Source organism: Otolemur garnettii, unplaced genomic scaffold (assembly GCF_000181295.1).
Source record: "Otolemur garnettii isolate 467f Iridium unplaced genomic scaffold, OtoGar3 scaffold00017, whole genome shotgun sequence".
NCBI classification, from domain to species: domain Eukaryota; kingdom Metazoa; phylum Chordata; class Mammalia; order Primates; family Galagidae; genus Otolemur; species Otolemur garnettii.
In genome coordinates, this window is record NW_003852412.1 from 11101184 (window position 1) to 11123625 (window position 22442).

At 46.5% G+C, this 22442-nt stretch overlaps 1 protein-coding gene across 1 annotated transcript in view; it reads left to right on the forward strand.

Annotated features, from left to right (window-relative positions):
- Positions 1-18725: 18725 nt before the first annotated feature.
- The window catches only part of F2RL1 (F2R like trypsin receptor 1), a 12175-nt gene continuing 8458 nt past the window's right edge, over positions 18726-22442 (forward strand). The window contains exon 1 of the mRNA XM_003785926.2: positions 18726-18941. Coding sequence (XP_003785974.1) covers positions 18860-18941 — 82 coding nt within the window. The 5' untranslated portion in view covers positions 18726-18859. The remainder of the gene's footprint in view (positions 18942-22442) is intronic.

Below are 22442 nucleotides of genomic sequence, written 5' to 3' on the forward strand. Positions count from 1 at the left end.
TTCAGGATTCAAAACTTTCATGATAAAAATAAAAGTCCCTTAATACTTTACCAAGCCCATTTACTGTTCTGATCTGCTTTGGCACCAGCGAACACCCTGGGAGGGACTCCTGGGAGAACACAGAGGTACCCAAACGGTCTTCAAAGCCACAGTTCACCGCCAGACACTAACATTCCTCACTCCCCGGTGATTCATTTGCATTTCTAAAGTGAGTTTCCTTTCAGAGTAAGTGGGCTGAGCTGTGTGTGTAAGTAACCAGGCATCGGAGCTGGTGGAAGAGAGCAGAGATTCTGCACGCTTTGAATTCTGTACTCTTCCCGGACGGCTTCCTGGATGAGGTGGGTAAAACAGTTTCATATGAAGCACCTGGCTGTGACTCTTCCAGAACAAAAACCATGGGGCTCTAAAGGCAAAAATTGGTCTGATTTCTTGGCCCTCCCCCAAGAAATTAGCACCTAATAGTTTTCTTAGTGTGCAGAAAAATTCTGGTAACACAAGCATTTAGTGTTACGCACAAGAATGTCTGCACTGTAAGAGTTTGGCATCTGTTTTCTGAAACTACTTCTGAATCATCTGATTTCTGGCAAGAAGATATAGTTTCCATTTTATAAGGTTTGAGGCAGATTGACTTAATATATGCCTCGTGTTACCTATTTTTATGATAATGATTTTTCTCTTTCCCAAATTATTATACTTTCTATATTGGACCAATGACAGGAGTAACTGAGAACGTGAGAAGTTTTAGAAATAGAACAAATTTTGGCTTTAGTTGGGAGAGAAACAGAGATTCAGTCTTTTATTGAGTCCACAATGGGTGGTGAATCTGGATCTGGGTAAACTGCGCTGGCATCGGGGGCCCTCCGTGCCCTCGCCTCCAGCCCAGCATTCCCGGCAGGGCTCCGAAGTCTCAGGGTGCATTTTGCCGACACTTCCTTCAAATGCTAATGAGCAGCTTACAAAAGCTAAGCCGCAGTTTAGTTTTTGCTGCCTGGAGCAGCTGGGAATTACTGCCCTCCCCTCCCCCCCGAAACTGCCCAGGCCCTCCTTCCACTTTCCCATCAGCTGCCGTTAAATTGCCAGGAACCCACCTGCTATAACTCTTTTCTCTGGGCCCATATGGCCCAGAGACTTCCCATGAAATCCAGACCCTCTCAGTTCTCTAAAGCCCTCTGACTATTGCTTCCTCTCTTTACCAGCTTTCACGGGCTTTTGTCTTTCCCTGAGGTTGTAGCAGGAATTCCAGGCACACAGCAGCTTCCTATCAGTCCCTACCAGATGGTCCCTGAGGTGGTCCCAGTGGCCCTTTGAAGATTCACAACATTCTTGTAAGGTAGGTGGTATCGCCTCCAGCTCACAGATGTAAACAGGCACCCAGGGAGGTGAAATAACTTAACCAGAATTATACAGTTAGTAAGTGACAGAACCAGTATTTAATACAGGACCATTGGACACCCTGCTGAAGCTCATCCTTCTTATTGCAATGTCCCCTTTCCAGAGACATTTTTCTTTTCTTTTTTTTAGAGACAGACTCTCACTTTATTGCCCTCGGTAGAGTGCTGTGGCATCACAGCTCACAGCAACCTCCAGCTCTTGGGCTTAGGTGATTCTCTTGCCTTAGCCTCCTGAGTAGTTGGGACTATAGGCACCGCCAGAAGGCCCAGCTATTTTTTTGTTGCAATTTGGCCGGGGGCCGGGTTTGAACCCACCACCCTTGGTATATGGAGCTGGCACCCTACTCACTGAGCCACAGGCGCCGCCCCAAGAGACATTTCTGATTGGAGGAGAGATGAGGCCACTGAGTCTGGATGAGAACAGAGTCCAAGGAAGGACCAAGATGCACAGTCCTTGAGGAAAACCTCAAATCTGACCCTGATGGGGGCCACAGGTTCTAAGCCCAGTTCATGTCACCAAATTCTTGGTGGGGCTTGTCCTTGGTGCTAACTGCAAGTAGCTTTCACTGGACTGGATTGAGAGGGCACACCAGTCTCGAGTCTTCCTTTGACATCCCTGACTAGTTTTTGTAGGTGCCTCTGTCTCATGCACCCAGAGTAACTTTGTGAAGCCCTGAAGTCCTGGGCTGTTAAGAAGTGGCTCCAAGCTCTGTCTCTCTCACCCTGATGATCTATCAGATCTCTGAGGTGATGCTCCAACAGGGATTATAGGGTGATTTTTTTAAAAACAGTATGGTGTATTTAAAAGGATTATAACATGACCTTTGGCTGTGGTTCGTGACAACAATAATAATAATCCCCTGCATTTGTATAATGCTTTCATGGTTTCCAAAGGACTTTATGCACACTTTCTCATTTCATTGTCTCAACCACCCTGTGAGATGGGCAGCGTGGGTGTTTTTTGAGACAGAGTCTCTCTTTGTCTATGTTGGTAGAGTGCTGGGGTGTCACAGCTCACAGCAACCTCAAACTTTTGGGCTCAAGTTATTCTCTTGCCTCAGCCTCCCAAGTAGCTGGGACTACAGGCACCTGCCACAATGCCTGGCTAGTTTTAGAGATTGGATCTCGCTCTTGCTCAGGCTGGTCTTGAACCTCTGAGCTCAGGGCAATCCACCTACCTCGGCCTCCCAGAGTGCTAGGATTACAAGTGTGAGCCACCACGTCTGGCCAGCACGGGTGTTAATATCACCATTTCACATAAGAGAACTCTGAGCTGAGAGGTCTCATGAGTTGGTCCCTGGTCTGTAGTGAATATAGTACAAGGGACTCTGAGGCAGGTGTCCTGCTCCAATTCCAGAGTAAAGGGACTATTTAAAAAAGATTTACACACTACTTACACAGATACTTGCTGACTATGTATTTAGATTATGCTTTCAAATCACAACTCCCCACCTCTGCGGGTCTTCTCAGCTCCCTAAAGAATCATTTTTCTTCTTTACTATTATAGCAGGAAACCGACACAGACAGAAGAGTCCAGGCACCAGTTGATAGAGGAAGCAGGTTTATTCGGCCAGGGGTACTCGAAACACCAGCGTGTTTCCCAAAACTGAGCCCCCCAATTCAATCTCTTGCCTCTCTTTTATCCACCTTTCAGGGTGGGAGTGCACATGAGGGTCATAAGACAGAGAGACATGGCTCGGCGCCCGTAGCTCAACCGGCTAAGGTGCCAGCCACATACACCTAAGGTGGCGGGTTCGAATCCAGCCTGGGCCCGCCAAACAACAATGACGGCTGAAATAAAAAAATAGCCAGGCGTTGTGGCGGGCACCTGTGGTTCCAGCTACTTGGGAGGCGGAGGCAGGAGACTCGCTTGAGCCCAGGAGTTGGAGGAGCTTGAGCTTGCTTGCTGTGAGCCGTGATGCCACAGCACTCTACCCAGGGGGACAGCTTGAGGCTCTGTCTCAAAAAAAAAAAAAAAAGAGAGACATGACATCATCCTCAAGGTCCCAGGCTCAAGGGGGAAGGTCAGATTTGCCCTCGTCCTTGAGACCGGTCGGACCACCTGCCCCAAAGGCAACAGAAACCCAAGGAAGTTAGTAGGTTACAATCTAGGCCCCGAGTAGGTCAGGGAAGAAACACGCAGACAGCAGAAACACCTGCGGCTTGGCTGAGGCCGACACAGAGCGGCTAGGATAGATTCTTTCAGTTCTGCTTTTACTTTCTTGCCTCATCCTCCCCTTTGAGACTCAGAACAACTTGTTATGGAGTCTCAGCACCATTCTCATCAACTTGTGCCATAGTTTGTTGGTGGTGCATGTCATACACTCCAATGGGGCCTCTTTGAGACCTAGCCAAACTCACTAGGTTCCTCACCATCTGGAGTAAATTGGCAATACGCATGGGAGGAGAAGGCAAGTACCCAATAATATTAAGACTTCTATTATAAGGGTCTTAAAATCTCCAAAAGCAGAGAATTATCCTCCAAAGATGAATTTTGGATTACATCCGTGCCATATCTATACTGGCACATGAGCCAGTTTGGAAATTTCATTAGCTATCCTTTCATGGCTAGACCTTGATCATCTATTTTTAGTCAACAGTTGATCAGATTGAACTTTCTATATATTTTTCCTTTTGCAGCAAAGTAAATAATCTAAAGGTAATCTGTTTTGTACAATTTTTTACATTAGCATCCTGAATATTTGCACAAACTAAAGTTCACTTAGCTCTCCTGAGCCCAGTAAAGAACAGTCCTACTGTGGGAGCCAAACTAACTAACTCAAGTCACAAGTCAAACTACCTCCTTTTATTGTTTATTCAGAACAACAGGCCGCAGCATACCTAGGTGTTACAGCCCACATCCTGACCCCCTCCACTTTGTCCCAATAGCCCCCCCCCACTCAGCCCACATCCTGACCCCTCCCCTTTTTGCACTCGCCACTCTACTCTGCACTCACCCCACTTGCGACCTTTATCCCTTCCTTCTCATTCGCTCACCTGAGACAAAGAAGACTCGTCCCTGAGCCAATCAACCCTGAACACGACCACCCTGTACCTGTCAGTTTAGGACAGACATGATTTACCTACCAATAAGGGGATGGGGTGGGATGGTCTAATGGGAGGGAAGAGGGAGAGGTATAAAGGGACTTTCTAGATGGTCTGTAAGGGCTGTTCCTGCTTTTTCTTAAAGGGCAGCCCAGGCTCTGAGCTTGAATGAATAAAATTCCTCGTGCCTTTGCAGCGATGTTCGGACTCTCAGAGTGGTGCTTGAATTGAGTCTGGGGGTTAACACTACGAAGACGTAGATCCTCATGCTTTGGCTGTGTATGGACCAGTCAGCTCCCAGGGTGTGACTGGAGCAGGGCTTGCCGTTCTCCACAACATCAGCTTGAGGGGGTTGTCAGGATCCAAGGTGGCTTCCCAAAGTTCAGGAGTCATTGAGGTGCAGAGCCCACGCCGTGGGCACTCAGGATCAGCTGCCATTGTTCACGTACTGCTCAGTCCAGCTCCCCTTAGGCAGGAGCAGGTTCTTCTCTGGTTCCACGGCAGGCTTCACTCTGCTGTAATGGATCTAGGCAGGAATTTCTGCTACTCTCACAGCTGTAGGTGTGGTCAGGATAACGTTGTAAGGGCCTTTCCATTTCGCCCTCAGGGGAGACACGCTCCAATCTTTGACCCACACCGCAACTCCTGGAGAGAAAGGGTGGACAGGGGAAAACAAACTAACAGGACACCTTTCACTCACTCATTCCAACATTGCCTCTGTCACCTTTCCCAGTGCCTGTAATTGCTTCCTTAATTCTACCTCTCTCAATTCCCGAGGGGGATCCTGGCACGCTCCGTGGTAAGGGGGCTGGCCTATGATATAAGATCTTATACTGTGAGAATCCTGTCCTCTTAGTAGGAGTACACCTAATCTTAAATAACACCAAGGGAGGGACACTTACCCACTGTAAGTTTGTCTCCTGGCATACTTTCCCTAAACTTGCTTTGATAGCTCTATTCATGCATTCTACCTTTCCCGAGCCTTGTGGGTGGTAGGCTGCATGGAGTTTCCAGGTGATGCCAGGATGTTAGTCGTCTTCTGGATCAATTCAGAGATGAATGCTGGCCCGTTGTCTGACCCAGTCCTCAGTGGGAGCCCAAACTGTGGTATAATGTCTCTCAAGAGTGCCCAGGTGACTTCTTGTGCCCTCTCGATGAGGGTAGGATATGCTGCTACCCATCCGGAGCAGGTGCACACCATCACCAGCAGGTATTTGTTCCCTCTACATCTGGGCATTTCAGTGAAGTCTACCTGAAAGTCCTCGAAGGGCGTTGCTCCATCTGATTTGATTCCTGGGGGGTACCGTTGGTTCTTGGCAGGCATTGAACTGGCTCCAGGTGACACATCGCTGACTGACGGCTTTTTACCAGGGCTTGCGCCATCACATAACTGCTTCCATTAACATACAAGTCCCAGTCTGCATCTGTCCAAGGCTGGTCATGCAAGTCAGGTCTGCTAGAGTACACATTATCTATGAATTCCACATAGTCATGCTCAGTCTCTCTTCCATTGGCTGGAAGGAGCGTGGCTGGGTCAAAAATGTCCTTTAGTGTCCATTAAAGTGACCACAGAGTGGGGTACTTTTACTCTGAGATCCTGCCCTAGAGTCAGCTTATCAGCTTTTTGCACAAGGGGAGTAGTAGCAGCTAGAGCCCATACACAGGGTGGCCATCCTTTTGCCACTCCATCTAACTGCTTAGAGAGGTAGGCTACAGGCCTTGGCCCGGACCTAACCAGCTGGGTTAACATACCCACAGCCATCTTGGTTAGGTCTGGCAGTCCCAGTGCAGGGGCAGTCATTAGCCCCATCTTTAGCTGGGAGAGGGCACGTTCTTGTTCTCTTCACCACTCTAAGGACTTTCCTTCCTCTCCTTTAGTTGCCTCATACAGAGGTCTAGCCAAGATGGCAAAGTTGGGGATCCAAAGATGACAAAAACCAACTGCGCCTAGGAATTCCTGAACTTGCCTTCGGCTTGTGGAGGTGGGGAGGCGACTAATGATTTGTTGCCTTTCCATGTCTAGATTCCTCCCTGCCTGCTGGATAATAAATCCTAGGTAAGGTACTCACCACTGGCAGATCTGAGCCTTTCGCTTAGAAACTTTATAGCCACATACCTCTAGATGTTGAAGTAAGCAGTCTGTACCTTGAGCACAGCCTTGGAGAGTTATCTTTCGCCCAGACCCGCGGCCACCGCTGGGCCAGTTCGGGCCTCAGTCCTTCCCCTGGCTGAGTCACAGTCTCCACTCCCAAGGCTGACATCAGATCTGGTTTGGGCAGTTATAGCTGCATATTTCCTTGTGGCCTCTTATGGAACACTTCCGAGGGAGACAAAAGGCTTGTTCAGTAGTGGCTCCGTTGCTCATATGTCAATCCTGTGGTCTGAGAGAGGGGCTACTGGCTGGGTGACCACCAAGTGTTCACCCCCAGTATTAATTAGAAAGTCAATGTCCTTGTTCCCAATCCTTACTCAGACCATGGACTTTCCAGGGGTGGCTGAGTCTGGTCCCCTTCAGTCTAGCAGGGCCTCTCTTACTAAGTTATAGAGGGCTCCCTGCTCTTCCAGTTCTGTGACCTCTCTCCCAGGATTTTCCACACTTTCTTGCCTCTGGGGACATTCATTCTTCCAATGCCCTGTCTCTTGGCCAGTTGCACACTGATCCCTTCGCAAGGAGGGGCCTTTTACTGTAGGGCCCCTACTTTCTTGCACTCCTTGACCCTGTCCTCTTTGAAAGGGAGGGGTTCCTTCCTTCATGCCTTTCAGAGCCGCAGCTATGAGATTGGCCCTTCGCTTCATGCACCTGTCCTCTTTCCTACGGCTTACTGCTTCCCGATTCACAAAGACCTTTTGTGCTATATTGAGGAATTGCGAGGTGTTCATACCTGCAAATCTCTCCTGCTTCTGCATTTTTTGCCATATATTCTCAGCACTTTGGCTAACTAGGGCCATAGTAACTATCTTCTGATTCTCAGGGCTCTTAGGGTTAAAGGGAGTGTACATTCAAAATACTTCACATAACCTTTCATAGAACTGGCCTGGACTCTCAGTCTTTCCTTGGAGGACTTCATTTACTTGGGCCAGATTGGTAGTTTTCTGTGTTCCTGTCTCAGCCTCTGCAACAATGTCTCTGGTACCAGATCTGCCAATATCTTCAGCACCACTACTCTAGGTCAGGTGGAAAGCACTTTCCCTTCCTGTCCCTGTGTTATTAGCACTGTTTCGACCTGTCCTCTCAACCAAGGTGGTTGGCTCACTACTAGCTATAGCCAGATATCTATGTAGGGAAACTGCTCAGAGTGAATCCCCTTTCCAGTAACTCTGTGCCATACCTCAGACACTAGGGATTTTTCTAAACTTCCCTCCGATGGCCATCCAATCCCAAGGGGGGGGCCATTCCTGCTCACAAAGACTTCTTAGCTTTCCTGATGTCATAGTCACCTACAAATCCCTTCTTAAAGTGCTTTAAGATGGTAGCTAATGGGGTGGGCTTCCGTTGCTTGTTCCCCATTTCTATCCAAGGTCTCCCTTCTGAGACGCACACTCACACCACACTTGGCCAGTCTCTAAGTTCCATTTAACAGTTCAATGACTCATTTTATGAGTTGGCAGTACAGATAAGGCTGGGATCTAATACAGGTGGGCCACAGCCTTTTTTTTTTCCTTTAAATTATTTTTCTCTCTCTCCAATTTCTCTCTTTACTAAAGACAAATTGCAGTAGAACCAACTCAGTTGCCAAAATAACCTGTACCTTCAGTATATTGACTATTTACATAAAGCGCAGCAAGAATTATTAGTCATCTAGACTCTTCGGCTTTGCTGGAATCTTTTATAAGGAATTTTCAGGCTGGACTTTCTCAGGAGGCTTTCATGAGCCCAGGTTTCATCTGTGCCATAAGATACCTGCATGCATTGGGTACATTCCTCTTCTTTTGAGATTCCCCAAGCACCTTTCAATTTCTCAGATCTGACAGCAAGTGACCTTCGTTACTTACCACAGATCAGGAAAGGTTACTGATGGGTATCTGGCCAGTTTTCCAAAGGGCTTTCATTATTGGCCTTATAAAGTCAACCTTAATTTCTTAATGCAGTCTGGATATCTCTGGAAATGCTATTCCAGCCAAAGCCTTGGTAAAATACCAGTGCCTTCATCATGTCCTATAGAACAAAACAGATTCTTATTGAACTTATGCAAATAACTGTATTGTCAGAAATTAAGAATACTTACAAATTCCGGGGAAATCAAGGAGAGAGAAAAATACATGTTTCAAACTCTGCTCATAAGTACATACATTGCTTGAAAAGCTACAAATAGTTTAAAAGGCAGAGAATTATTTTCTTGACTTCTGGAAAACAGAATATAGAAAGAACCAATAATACTTCAAACAAAAAACCATAATAAACTAGCCTAGTTTCACATAACTGATTTCTGTTCTGTTTGAAGTTAGGTTAGCAATCCTAATAGACACCTTAACTTTCCAATGAAAGTTCTAAAAATCTGCTTTTAGCCTGAAGGCACTCAATTTCCAAAGACATCAGGAATTTGAATTCGAGAGAATTTGTCAGCCTCTCTTAATATTTTCTTTCTTTTTTTTTTTTTAGGATAAACTTTGGACTCAGCCAGTTACATAAAAAACACTTTCCATTTAGATGAATTAAACTTATTACTGACAATATATGTTAGGGCAAACCAATGCTTTACAATATTGGAACACACATATATATATAACCATAACCCATACAAAATTAATCACCATTTTATATTTGACAACGTTTCCTATACATTTTTAATAAATCAAATAAGTTCAATTTGTTTTTCTATGCCTCTCTGTGGTCTTAATATTTCAAAAAGACCAACTTTAGAGTTGTGCTTTTTGTTTTCTGGACCGAGTTAAAACCTGCCAGCCTTGGTGCATGTGGCCAGCACTGCAACCACTGCACTAGGGGCACCAAACCCCAAATTTAGAGTTTTGATTTTGGAAGGTTTGTCAAATATCAAAAGGCCTAGAACATTGGTTCAAATAAGATTACATGCCAAAAGATTTTAAAGCCTAGTCCACTGGATCACATGTACATTCTTTCACAAATTCTCTTTTCATTTAACCTGCACAGACAATCTACAAACATTCTAAACCTTCTTTAACTTTGCCTTGCCTTTCACTTTTTTATACAACCATTCTGTTTCAGGACAAAATTTATCACACAGATTCTTTCTTTACATTATGCCATTCTCTTTTCTGTCTAATTTCTCTTACTTTTAAAAACTCATTTTCTATAAAACAGGATCTCAGTTCACTATGAAGTCACCCATTACTCGGCCAAACTGATAATTAGAAGGTTTAAAAAACAAGAATCTTATCCTTTGACAAAGACTCAGTTTCCCCAACAATTTAAACAATCAAGTGATTACATTTTATAAATGAGAGACGTAACATTGATACAGGATTGTATGAGATGTAACATTGATATAGGATTTTCCCACTTAGAGCTGGACAGGGAACCCCCAATTTTCAGGCTCAGCTAGGCTTAGATATCGGACTCCCATCTCTGGGTACAAACACTCTGAGCCTCAGCCAGGTCATGAATAAAGCAGCCTGAAACCTTTTGGCTGGCTCCACCCAGACTAAGGAGCACACACCCTAATCCTCTCCTCAGACAAAAACCGCAGCAAAGACCTAATAACCTTGTCCTAGGTGAGGGGCTTCATTCATCTATTTGCTAGAACATCCATTCAGTTTGTAAAGGTATTTTTTTCATCTACCAAGTCCTGGCCAAAATATCTCTCAGGGCCAACTATTTACCCCTAGACAAGGAACTCATGCAAGAAATCTCTGACCTGGGCCTCCTCCCCCCTTTCGGAGGCTATCCACCCAGGAGACCTGTTGCTGATGTGGTTACAGCACTGTTCCCCACGAGATTTACACTCTCTCCTCCAGATTTGCAAGGGCCATCCAGAGCTCACCGGACTGCCCGGACCACGACACTTTCCAAGGCACGGCTCCTCTGCCTATAGTTCTGGCACTCTCCACTCTATCTGCATGTCCCTCAGTTTAACAAAATGCCATTTCATCACTGATCTGTGGCCCGCAGTCTCAATTCTCAAATTCCTGAGACCAAAACTTACTGAAGAAATTCCAGTAACAAAACTACAAAACCCTTTCTAATGTCTTTCCATTTTCCCCCAAGACGACATGGTTACATGACAGTCACCAAAGACAGAGAGCAGAAAACCTGGGACTTCCAGTTTCCCTCAGAATAGCTAAGGGGCAAAGTTGGAGCAGGGAAGAAGGGCACACTCACACATTCGTTTCATCCCGTGAATGGGGGGGGAGCGAAACCCCACCTATTGTTACCCATCTCAGTCATTCTCTAAGCACTCACATGCACACAATTCCAATGCATTTCTTAACCTGGGCAGCCTCGATTTCCCACTCGAGCTGCCACTTAGCCATAGAAGGCAAACCAACACTCCCCAGCGCCCTGTGAGGGGAGATCCAACTCCACCCTCGGAGATCTCTCAGTCACACCACATCCACACACTCTCACACACCTTTCACAGATCAGCTGGCAATCTAGCAGATCTGGTCTCACATACCTGTCAACAGATCTGCTAGTGATCTAACGCTCTAGGAGGTGATCAGGCTCCTCTTCCGCTAAAATTGTAGTGGGCTTCAAAAGGATCCTACCTTACCCTGGATGTCTTGGCGCCACCTGTAACCGGTTCCTCTCTGGTGCTCAGCCTCCGCAATGACCTGCCCCAGGGACCTCGCCAGCTGAGTCTCAACCAGATGTTCCTCTGGGAGAATTTGTCCCAGGAGCACTCTGAGGACCGCATGGCCAGACCAGCAGGAGTTCCACATGGGGGTGATCTGCGGCGTAGGCAGAACCTGACCCAAAGAATCTGGCTGCATGGTTTTTCCAGCAAACCTCGGTTCCCGGTCAGGGAACCAAGAAATGTAGCAGGAAACCTACACAGACAGAAGACTCCAGGCACCAGTTGATTAGAGGAAGCGGGTTTATTCGGCCGGGGGTACTCGGAACACCAGCATGTTTCCCCAAACCGAGCCCCGGGACTCAATCTCTTGCCTCTCTTTTATCCACCTTTCAGGGTGGGAGTGCACGTGAGGGTCATAAGACAGAGAGACATGACATCATCCTCAAGGTCCCGGGCTCAAGGGGGAAGGTCAGATTAACCTGTGTCCTTGAGACTGGTCAGACCACCTGTCCCAAAGGCAACAGAAACCCAAGGAAGTTACTAGGTTACAATCTAGGCCCCGGGTATGTCAGGGGAGAAACACGCAGACAGCAGAAACGCCTGCGGCTTGGCTGAGGCCTACACAGAGCGGCTAGGATAGATTCTTTTAGTTCTGTTTTTACTTTCTTGCCTCACTATTTGATTTTGTTTGTTGGTTTGGTTTTGAGACAGTCTCCCTCTGTTGCCCAGGATATAGCACAGTGATATCATCATTGCCCACAACAACTTCAAACTCCTGAGCTAAAGCCATCCTCCTGCCTCAGCCTCCATAGTAGCTGGGACTACAGGCTCAAGCCACCATGCCCAGCTAATTTTTCCATTTTTTGTAGAGACTGGGTCTGACTCTTGCTCAGCCCAGTTTCATTCTTCTGGTCTCAACGGATCTCATGGATCTTACGACCTCTGTCTTGGCCTCCCAAAGTGGTAGGATTATAGGTATGAATCACTGGGCATGGCCTAGGCCTTCTACTTGAATAAGTAAATATTAAGACGAGGACTGACTAGTCTTAACAAAAAAAAGGAGGTGGCTACTTGGGAGTCTGAAGCAAGAGGATTGCTTGAGCCCAAGAGTTTGAGGTTGCTGTGAGGTATGGTGCCACATGAGCTATGATGCACTCTACCCTGGGCAATAAAGTGAGACTCTGTCTCAAAAAAAAAAAAAAAGTGAGGGAAGAATTATTATATTAATAAATATTTTTAACAATTATAACACCCAGCACTGGTGAAGATGTGAGGAGGTAAAAGACCCTGATGTCCTACTTATGGGATATAAATTAGCGCATTACTTCTGAGGGATAGTTTGATAAAATCATTGCAATCTCTCAAAAAGATTTTTTTTATTTAGGAAATCTATTCATCTCTAAAAATATTTTTTTCCTAAAGAAATAGTCTGAGACTACAGAAGGAAATTATATGCATCAGGATAGGTCTATCTCTGTGTTATATAAAATATAACAAAAAACATGAAATAATCTGCTTATCTTATAACAGATGAATTGAGATCTACCGAAATGAACTGTTCTGCAGTCATTGAAAACAGCGCTATGGGAGAATATTTATCCATTCTGGGAAATAGTCACTCCATCGTTGAGTGGGAGAAAACTAAGTAACAAACAAGTATACAAGTCAGCTCCCTCTGATTTTTTAAAAAGATAGCTTTCACTAGAAAGACAGTAAAATGGTAACAGTTCTTATCTCTGGGCCCCCTCCCTTCCTGGAATCCTTCCTTATTCCTCTTTTCCTTTCTCCATTCCCATCTACTCTCCCTCCTTTCTTTCTAAACCCCAACCTTTCCCCCCTTCTTTCCTCTTTTGTATTTTCCAATAAACCCAACACAAGTGTGTTGCATTTGTAATCAGATAAAAGAAATATTTCTCCAGCTGAGCATTGTGGCAGGCACCTGTAGTCTCAGCTACTCAGGAAGCTGAGGCAAGAGAATCGCTTGAGCCCAAGAGTTTGAGGTTGCTGTGAGCTGTGATGCCACAGCACTCCACCCAAGGGTGACAGAGTGATACTCTGTCTCAAAAAAAAAAAAAAAAAGGAAGAAAAGAAACAAAACATTTCTCTTTTATTTATTTATTTATTTATTTTTTTTTTGAGACAGAGCCTCAAGCTGTCCCCCTGGGCAGAGTGCCGTGGCATTACAGCTCACAGCAACCTCCAACTCCTGGGCTCAAGCGAGTCTCCTGCCTCCGCCTCCCAAGTAGCTGGGACCACAGGCGCCCGCCACAACGCCCGGCCATTTTTTGGTTGCAGCCGTCATTGTTGTTTGGCGGGTCCGGGCTGGGGATTCGAACCCGCCACCTTAGGTGTACGTGGCTGGCGCCTTAGCCGGTTGAGCTATAGGTGCCGAGCCAACATTTCTCTTTTAGATGAAAGTCTAAGAAGGAGCTACTCAGAAACCACTGACAGTGGCGGTGCAATCTGTCGTTACTGGAAGCAGGGAAGAGGGAAAAACTAGAAGGACTCCAGGAAATATTCTCTTATTATAACTGCTCGTATTCCCGCCTTTTTGCCACTCATCTAAACAAGATGTTTGAAATGAATGTATAAGAAAAGTCAACAATTAGTCTTCTTTGAAATGAGGCTGGTAGTTTTTACCCTCAGCAATTAGACCTGATTCCCTCCTGACTCTGGAAGTTTCTGGAGCGGGGCAAAGTGGCAGAGTCCGTCTTCAGCATCACCCTTCTTTCCCAGGATAAGCCAAGCTGGTGCCATGCCCATCACACACTAGACTCTCCTAGAAGGCCTTGCCCACCTATGAAGCTTGCGTTTACCAGGAGCAAGACTCTAGACTTTACTCCTGAGGGCAAGGGGGAGCCATTGGCCCTGGAACCATCCACTCTTAGCCTTGTCTTCACATTCCTGAGACTGGTAGCATAACCTTGCTGGGACCAAGAGAAAAAGATTCAATCAGGTAGAAATTGTAGGTGGAAGCTAGAGGGAGAAGGAAATGGGCAGAATGGAGGGGTAAATACAATCCTACTGCCAGGGCTGCCCAAGTGTGCACCTCAGCCCCTGCACAGCAACCTTGCCCATCTCTTTAATCATCGTGACTACTCTCCACGCCTCACCCCATCAGGTACTTATTAAGTACTCACTGGCACAGATACTGTCACCTGACTCTTCCTGAGGTTTGGAAGTCCAGTTCTGCTCCCTACAATATTGTTTTCAGAAAGGCGAGATTGCTAAGGCAGCTGCATTTCCCATGATGTCATGACTAACTTACACATGTCTCAGTGATGTATCGTCCAACCACAATTCCAGTACAAGTCTGAAAGTCTTGTAACTCTTTTCTTTAAAAATACTTTCTCAGGCTGGGTGTGGTGGCTCACGCCTGTAATCTTAGCTCTTTGGGAGGTCAAGGTGGTTAGATTATTTGAGCTTAAGGGTTCAAGACCAGCCTGAGGAAGAGTGAGACCCCATCTCTACTAAAAAAATTTTTAAAAGTAGCCAGGTGTTGTGGCGGGCGCCTGTAGTCCCAGCTACTCAAGAGGTTGAAGCAATGGGATTGCTGAACTCAAGAGTTTGAGGTTGCTATGAACTATGACAGCCTGGTACTCTGCCCAGGGCAACAGAGTGAGACTGTGTCTCAAACCCCAACTCCCCAAAACAACAAAAAAAATACTTCCTTGTTTTTATTTGAACGGCAGAAAAAATATCTAAAAAACTAAAAAAAATCCCCCAAAACAAAGACCATAAGGCTAGATAGCAGTTGGCTACTAATGCCTGAAATAATTATCATTAGAGATTATTTCTGTGGGTCTAAGAAGTCTTTGGGTGGATGAGAGACCACCATTACCAGTTCAATCTTTGGCTACCACCTTGACCTTTCAGCTCCACTGCTGACAAGCTAAGAGGTGCTCTGGGTGAGTAAGGCACCACTCTGGATTCTAAGGAGCCCTGTGTTCTAGTTGGGAGAAGACTGTGTTGAGAGCTAAGGGGAGGAGAAAAGGAGGACAAGGTAATAAGACTGTTGTAATAATCCAACAAAAGATAATGGTAACTTGTACAGGATGGTATTTTAGATAGGTTTTCAAGGTAGAATTTGCAGATAGATCAGATGTGAACCATAAAGAAGTCAAGGATGACTCCAAGATATTTTATCTGAGCAATTGGAAGGATGGAGTTGTGATTTAAGCAGAAGACTATGGAAGGGGAGGGGAGGAGGGGTGGTCAATCTGGAATTTGGCTTTGGACTTACCTTAATATGCCTGTAGACCCCTCCAAGGGGAGATGTCAAGTGACTGGATAAATATGTTATATGTCTGGACTTGAAAAATCTGGGGTAGAAATGTAAGTTTGGAAGTTGCCAGCATATAGATAGTATTTAACACCATGGGACTTAATGAGATTGCCAAAGGAAAGAATGTGTATGTTGAGAAGAAAAGAAGCCCAAAGACTAACCTGGAGCATTGCAGAGTACATAGGTCAGGAGGGATGGTGGGAACCAACAAGGAACTAATTTCTGGGTTGCCAGTCAGATAGGTGGAGAATCAAGAGAAGAGTGGGCCTGGAGGCCAAGTGAATATATTATAATGTTCCGGAAAGAGTAAGAGATCAATTGTGTCAAATTCTTCAGTTAGGTTGGGTAGTAGAGGTCATTGCTAACCTAGTGCAGAGTCAGTACTCCGTGAATGAATGAATGAGCATAACTTTTCCTCCAATTGTATTTGATCAGGACCCAAGAGCTCAGGGACTTTGTTTCTCCAGGAAGGGTTGGTGAATTTGATAAAAGACTGTAGAGTTATTTGAATTTAATAAATTTCCCCTTAGTGTCTAAATTCCTCCTGAGAGTCGTAAGGGTTGAGAAATTTCACAAAGTTCCCAGCGTCTGGAAGGCAAGTGGTCTAGAATTGCCTGTGGTCATTTCTCTGTACAGTTCCACACAGCCTTATCACACACTAATCCCTTCAGGGTGAAGGAATCATCAACACCTAAGAAACAAATACTTGTCCTCAAGGCAAATTCTACTTTGAAAACCTGTCTAAAGTTACAGAGAAATACCTATACACTGACTCAAGGAAGTGTAGAATTGTTCAGGTTCCTAGAAGTAGCCATATTCTTGAGATAATTAACTGATAGCATTGTTCAATAAAATCTTTGCTTGGAAATTTTGATGATTCAAAGCATTTTCCCAGGGACTATCAGTGAAAACTTGAATTGAAACTTGCCTGATACATTTTCCTCTTGAAAGAGGAAGATTCTACTTACTTTGAAGGCAATCATTCTATAATTGCTCTCTTTCTTGGGTGCTGAGAGATCCCCTACGAGATATGGCTGCAACTAAAAAGAATTGTTTCATCTGCTAGACAGCTTTTTCTGCCCACTCTTGTCTGTACATATTGGAAGAATTTTTTGTTTTTTTTGAGACAGAGTCTCACTATGTTGCCCTCTGTAGACTGCCTTGGTGTCACAGCTCACAGCAACCTCAAACTCTTGAGCTTAAGCCAGTGGTTCTCAACCTTCCTAATGCTGCAACCCTTTAATACAGTCCAAAGGGGTTGCCACGCACAGGTTGAGAACCGCTGGCTTAAGCGATTCTCTTGCCTCAGTCTCCCAATTAGCTGGGACTACAAGCAACCACCACAATACCCAGCTATGTTTTGGTTGTAGTTGTCATTGTTTGGCAGGTCCCGGGCTGGATTTGAACCCGCTAGCTCTGGCGTATGTGGCTGGCGCCCTAGCTGCAGAGCTACAGGCGCTGAGTCGAGAATTTATTTTTTTAAATAGTCCATTTCTGTTATCCAGACAGCAATCCCCCCATTTTCTTGGCATGTTCAGGGGCATTTGCTTCTCTTCCTTTTTAGCCATTTATTCCCCTGCTCTTGTGAGCTCTCTGTAAGAGCATGGGTAAGGACAGAATACCAAACCAGCCACTTAAGTAACTTCGCCGAAATGTTTTATAGGGGATATGGTTGAAACCACTGGCTAACACGACATTTTATACAATGTTGTCTTCCTGAATAAATCTGGAAATCACATTAAGTTCAGTTAATTGGCTGCATGGTAGATTCAGCAAGAAGTCACACACAAGACACAGGCCCTTATCAGATGTAAGTTTCGTCATAGATACAGGCCATGGGATGGTGGTCATTTAGTTTGTGTTTATTCAGAAATTAATAATGGTCATTGGCAAGTGACTCACTAAACGTTGTTCTTCTAGGGATAATTGTGAACTCTCAGAACTGAAGCTTCTCAGGATTCTGCCTGGACTTATTCATTCTGGTCCCTGACCCTGGGAGGGAAACCTCTTTCTAACATGCCAGACAGATGCCCTAGTCCTTTGCTGTAAGCCCTGCAGAGAAGTGGTTCTCAGCTCCTAAGACTATAGCTGATCTCTGGAGCAACTCGAAACACATCTCGTCCTCTTCTACCAGCTAATCCTTCAAGTATCTGGAAACACATGCCTCTTCTCTGTTCCTCCAGTACCAATAGTCTAAATAGATAACGGTAACCTGTCTTTTGTTCTACCTTTTAAAAAAAGCAAGTAAAAGTAAGACATTACCAACATGATGCCGGCCCTGAGCACCCATCTCCTGTCCCACATTCCTCTTCTCCCCACCCTTCTCTCTGCTGATGTATTTATTTGGCCTACATGTGATCTGGAGGCTGAAGAGCCTGTCTTGGAAGCCTTTACAGTGCAGTCATTAATAGAAGAAAGTGACAATCAAAAGTCTGAACTACAGTGTGAAAAACCCCACACTGTACCCCAGAAGTGCATTAATGTACATAGTTACCATTCAATAAAAAAAAAAAAATGTCTGAACTATAGTTTGAATGTGATGGACATTTATTAACTGTTTTTACAATGTTAACTCTGGACAATTTTACCCGACCTTTCTAAGCTCCAAAGCTCCATTTCCTCCTCTGTAAAATCATACTTATTGCTCTGGTTGTTGAGCGGATTAAACAAGACAGTGCTCCTACTGTGTTGACACTGGCACTGAGAGTCGTCATTCCATTTAGCCTCCCCTGATCCACCTTCCAGAAGTGGCCTAGAAACAGGTGAAGAGGTCACAGCTGGTGGGCAGCAGAACAGAAACCTAACCCTAGCCCCCACCCTTCAGCTCCACGCTGCGCTTTCGTTGGAGTCTACAGCTGTCTGCCTTGTGTTTGCAGATCAAAACCTCATCCTGGGTCCCCGTGTCCACTACCGTGGGGAAGCCCTCTCTGTATCAGTTACCAACAGTAATTGCAGTGAGCTCCAATCTGACGGGAAGGTGAGGGAGTTTGACACTAGCTCTTCAGGAGTAATTAGAGGTTAAAGGTAGTTCAATGTAGGCATAGCCCAGACTGGGATGAACCCTGGGTCACAGCGTTCTTGCTGTTCGCATTCCAGTGCAGCCATCTCACTCGCCAGCCCCGCCCGCGGGCGGCTCCGGCAGCCTCCGAGACCCGGGCAGGTGCACGCGGCGCAGGGAGGGCCGGGCCAGACGGCCGGGGGCGGGGCCTGGCCGCTTGTTCCGCTCCCGGGGCGTGGCCTCCCGCAGGTGAGCTCAGCCACTCGGGTTTCCCTGAAACTTATCTGGCCCTGGGGAGGCGAGCGCAGAGGCTCGGATTAGCTGCAGGCGGGAGGTTGGCTTTCTCTTGGTGTGGCGAGCGGAGTTCCGAGTTTTGAATCAGTGGCGGCGGATCCCCGCCCGCCCGGCGTGGGGGCTGCGGGGAACGATGCGCAGCCTGAGCGCGGCGTGGCTGCTGGCGGGTGCCATCCTGCTGGCAGCCTCTGTCTCCTGCAATCGCACCATCCAAGGTGAGAAACTTGGCCCAGGAGGGCTAGTCCTGCTGAGGAACATGCTGGTTAGGTGGTGGGAGCAGAGCAGACGCGCGGGGGTGTTCTGCCGGCACCACCGCCCCCCGCGCCCCTCAGTCTGCCCGGAGTGGCTTTGATGGGGCTCCCTGAGCCTAGGGGGCACCTGGTAGCACACCCAGAAGCAGCAGAGCCCGGGGGAGGCCAAGAGGCCCCTGAAGACCCTTTTACCGGAGAGGATCTCACGCTGGCCACCTCCAACCCCCATGGGGGCTGAGGGGAGGGAAGGAAGGGATAACCGGTGTCTAGCGGGTACCCAGAGGACTGGGTCTCCTCCCCCGGGTTGGTGTCTTTGTAAACACTCAGTCGTTAGGAGCTTTTCACAAGCCCGGCGACTTCCTCCGGCAGGTCCTGTGGGGCTCCAGGAGTTGGCGAGTAGACGGTGCTAGGCAGGGTGGAAGAGGTGGGAATCCGCAGCCCGGGAACCTTTCGCGTCCTGTTTTGCGGTCCCCTCCAAACCACTGGAGCCCCTTCTTTGGGTGCTGCCCACGGCTAGGCGTTCCGGACTTCACCCGGGGCCTGCAGGTCCTGGCACCCACGGTGCACGGCCGGGGTTGAGAGTCAGGGCGAGACCCTACGAGGCTCTCCTGGTAACCAGCGCTCAGCCTCGGGTTTTAGGCCGGTTGTTGGTCACGTTGGTTTACGCGTGGAACTTCTTGGACCTGCTTTGTACTTAACTAGGCAACCTTCCGGCTTTGGGACTGGTGGCCGTACAGATCTACAGTCCAGAGGCTGCCAGTCCTGGGCAGGGCGCAGGTGCCTGCTTGTGCCCGGCCGCGGCGGTGTGCAGCTCCGGGGTGCCCAGGCTCGTCCCGTCGGCCCGTCGGCCGTGCATCTCGGGGGCCAAGCAGGCCTGGGTCGCCCTACTGTGATGCTGAGACCTCTGGGCAGCCTGGGTGGTAGCATTAAAAGGGAAGTTTTAACTTCCCTGCGGAATTTGCAGACCTGTCGTAAAAGGCATTTCTGATTTTTACCTTCCTCTTCATAAAGACGAAGTAAAAGAGCAATCCCCAGGTTCAGCACCTATAGCTCAAGCAGCTAAGGCGCCAGCCACATACACTAGAGCTGGCGGGTTCGAATCCAGCCCCAGCCTGCCAAACAAAAATGACGACTACAACCGAAAAATAGCCGAGTGTTGTGGCTGGGCGTCTGTGGTCCAGCTACTTGGGAGGCTGAGGCAAGAGAATCCCTCAAAACCCAGGAAGTTGGAAGTTGCTGTGAGCGGTGACGCCGTGACACCCTACCCAGCACTACAGTTTGAGTCTCTGTCTCAAAAAAAAGAGCAAACCACAGTGAATTGGAATTGTAATGGGAATTCTTTTCCCTCTGGAATTACAGAAAAGGGTGTTAGTGTGTAAGCCTAAACTGTGCACCTCTGATATACATTTTATTAATCTGAATAAACAGTTTCATTTCGGTGAACTATTGAAAACTGCAATTGACCCCTCTCTATTTGCCTATGTCTTTTTTTTTCTTTTTTTGAGACAGAGTCTCAGTATGTCATTGTTGGTGAAGTGTCATGGCATCACAGCTCAAAGGAACCTCAAACTCTTGGGCTTAAGCAATTCTCTTGCCACAGCCTCCCAACTGGTTGGGACTACAGGCTCCCGTCACAACCACGGGCTATTTTTTGGTTGGAGTTGGGTGTATGTGGTTGGCGTCCTAGCTGCTAAGCTACAAGAGCTGAGCCATTTGCCTGTCTTTTAAACTTAAAAAATAAAATATGTGGGTGTAGATGCTTCAACGCTTTTGTCCAGATAGTCCCCATAGGAAGCATTCCTAATTATTTGGCTTGTTCTTACAAAGTGAGAGACTGGAGATATAGAGATCCCTGAAGTATAAAGGTGAACCTGATTTAACAATAATAAAAAAAAAATTCCAGTTACTTGTTAACCAGAGCTATTTAATATTGCACTTTGTTCCTGATCCCCGCCCTCCAACTTTTTATTCCTTTGCAGGGTGACAACTCTCTAAAGAGTTAAGTACCATTGACACTTTGGGTAGATGGAGCTAGCTTTCCTCCCAACTTGCAACTAAATTGATTTGGATCAGAAATAGAGCAACAGTAAAATCTTTCCGCCCCTCAGCTAGGTCTTTGCTATTCCCTTTTCAGCTTGTCCTCCCTTTGCTACAGGGCAGATACTGAGTCTAACTTTCTTCCCAAACTAAAAGCCTGTCTTGCAGAAAGGAATTCAGCCTAGAATACAACCTGTCACTTTATAAGTGGGAGATACTGACTTTGTCAGGGAGCAAGGAAGGAAAACTGTTAGGCCCCACCCCCTCCTTCTTTCCTCCTACAGTAGTAATTGATGTTATTTGCATCAATATGTTCAATCTGTGTACCCACTGCGTTGGAAAGTCCTGGAAGCTGGGACCCCACCATCGTCTCCATTGCCACATCTAGCACAGTCTCATCACCTAAGGGACCTCAGTAAGTAGCAAGTGAAGAATGGAGTGAGGAGACCTGATAGAGTGTGACCTGGCTAGTTGAAGGCACTGTGGCATTGAAGCAGCTTATAATTGGTATTTTAATTATAGAAGTAATATGTGATCATTATAAAGGGAAAATGAGCATAAAAATGAAAATAAGAGAGAAAGAAGAAAGATTGAACTAAATCACCTTCAATCCCTAAAGTAACAACCACTAACATTTTGGTTTATATCTTTCCTATACTTTCATACATCTGTGCATAAAATATGTACTCACAAATACAGAATAATATATAAGCTTATATATATGTGGGTCATTATGAAAGGTTTTTTTGTTTGTTTGTTTGTTTGTTTTGAGACAGAGTCTCACTTTGTTGCCCTTGGTAGAGTGTTATGGCATCACTGCTCACAGCAACTTCAAACTCTTGGGCTCAAGTGATCCTCTTACCTCAGCCTCCCAAGTAGCTGGGACTACAGGTGCCCGCCATAATGCCTGGCTATTTTTAGAGGTGGGGTCTTGCTCTGGCTCAGGCTGGTCTGAACCTGTGAGCTCAAGCAGTTCACCTGCCTTGGCCTTCCAGAGTGCTAAGATTATAGGTGTGAGCCATTGTGCCCAGCCCTGAAAGTTTTGAAATACACAAAAATGAAGAAAAATAAAATCCTTGATGGAAATAAGTGAAGCTCTCCCAGCAATACCAATAAACTGAGCGAGTTGAAACTTGCATGGGTGAATCAGAATGGATGCTGTCAACTGTGTTTCTTAGAAATACAATCATGGACCATAACAAAGTCTGTCTCAAAACTTTCATAGTGGCTCAGCGCCTGTGGCTCAAGCGGCTAAGGCACCAGCCACATACACCTAAGGTGGCGGGTTTGAATCCAGCCCGGGCCTGCCAAACAACAATAATGGCTGCAACCAAAAAATAACCGGGCATTGTGGCGGGCGCCTGTGGTCCCAGCTACTTGGGAGGCGGAGGCAGGAGACTCGCTTGAGCCCAGGAGTTGGAGGTTGCT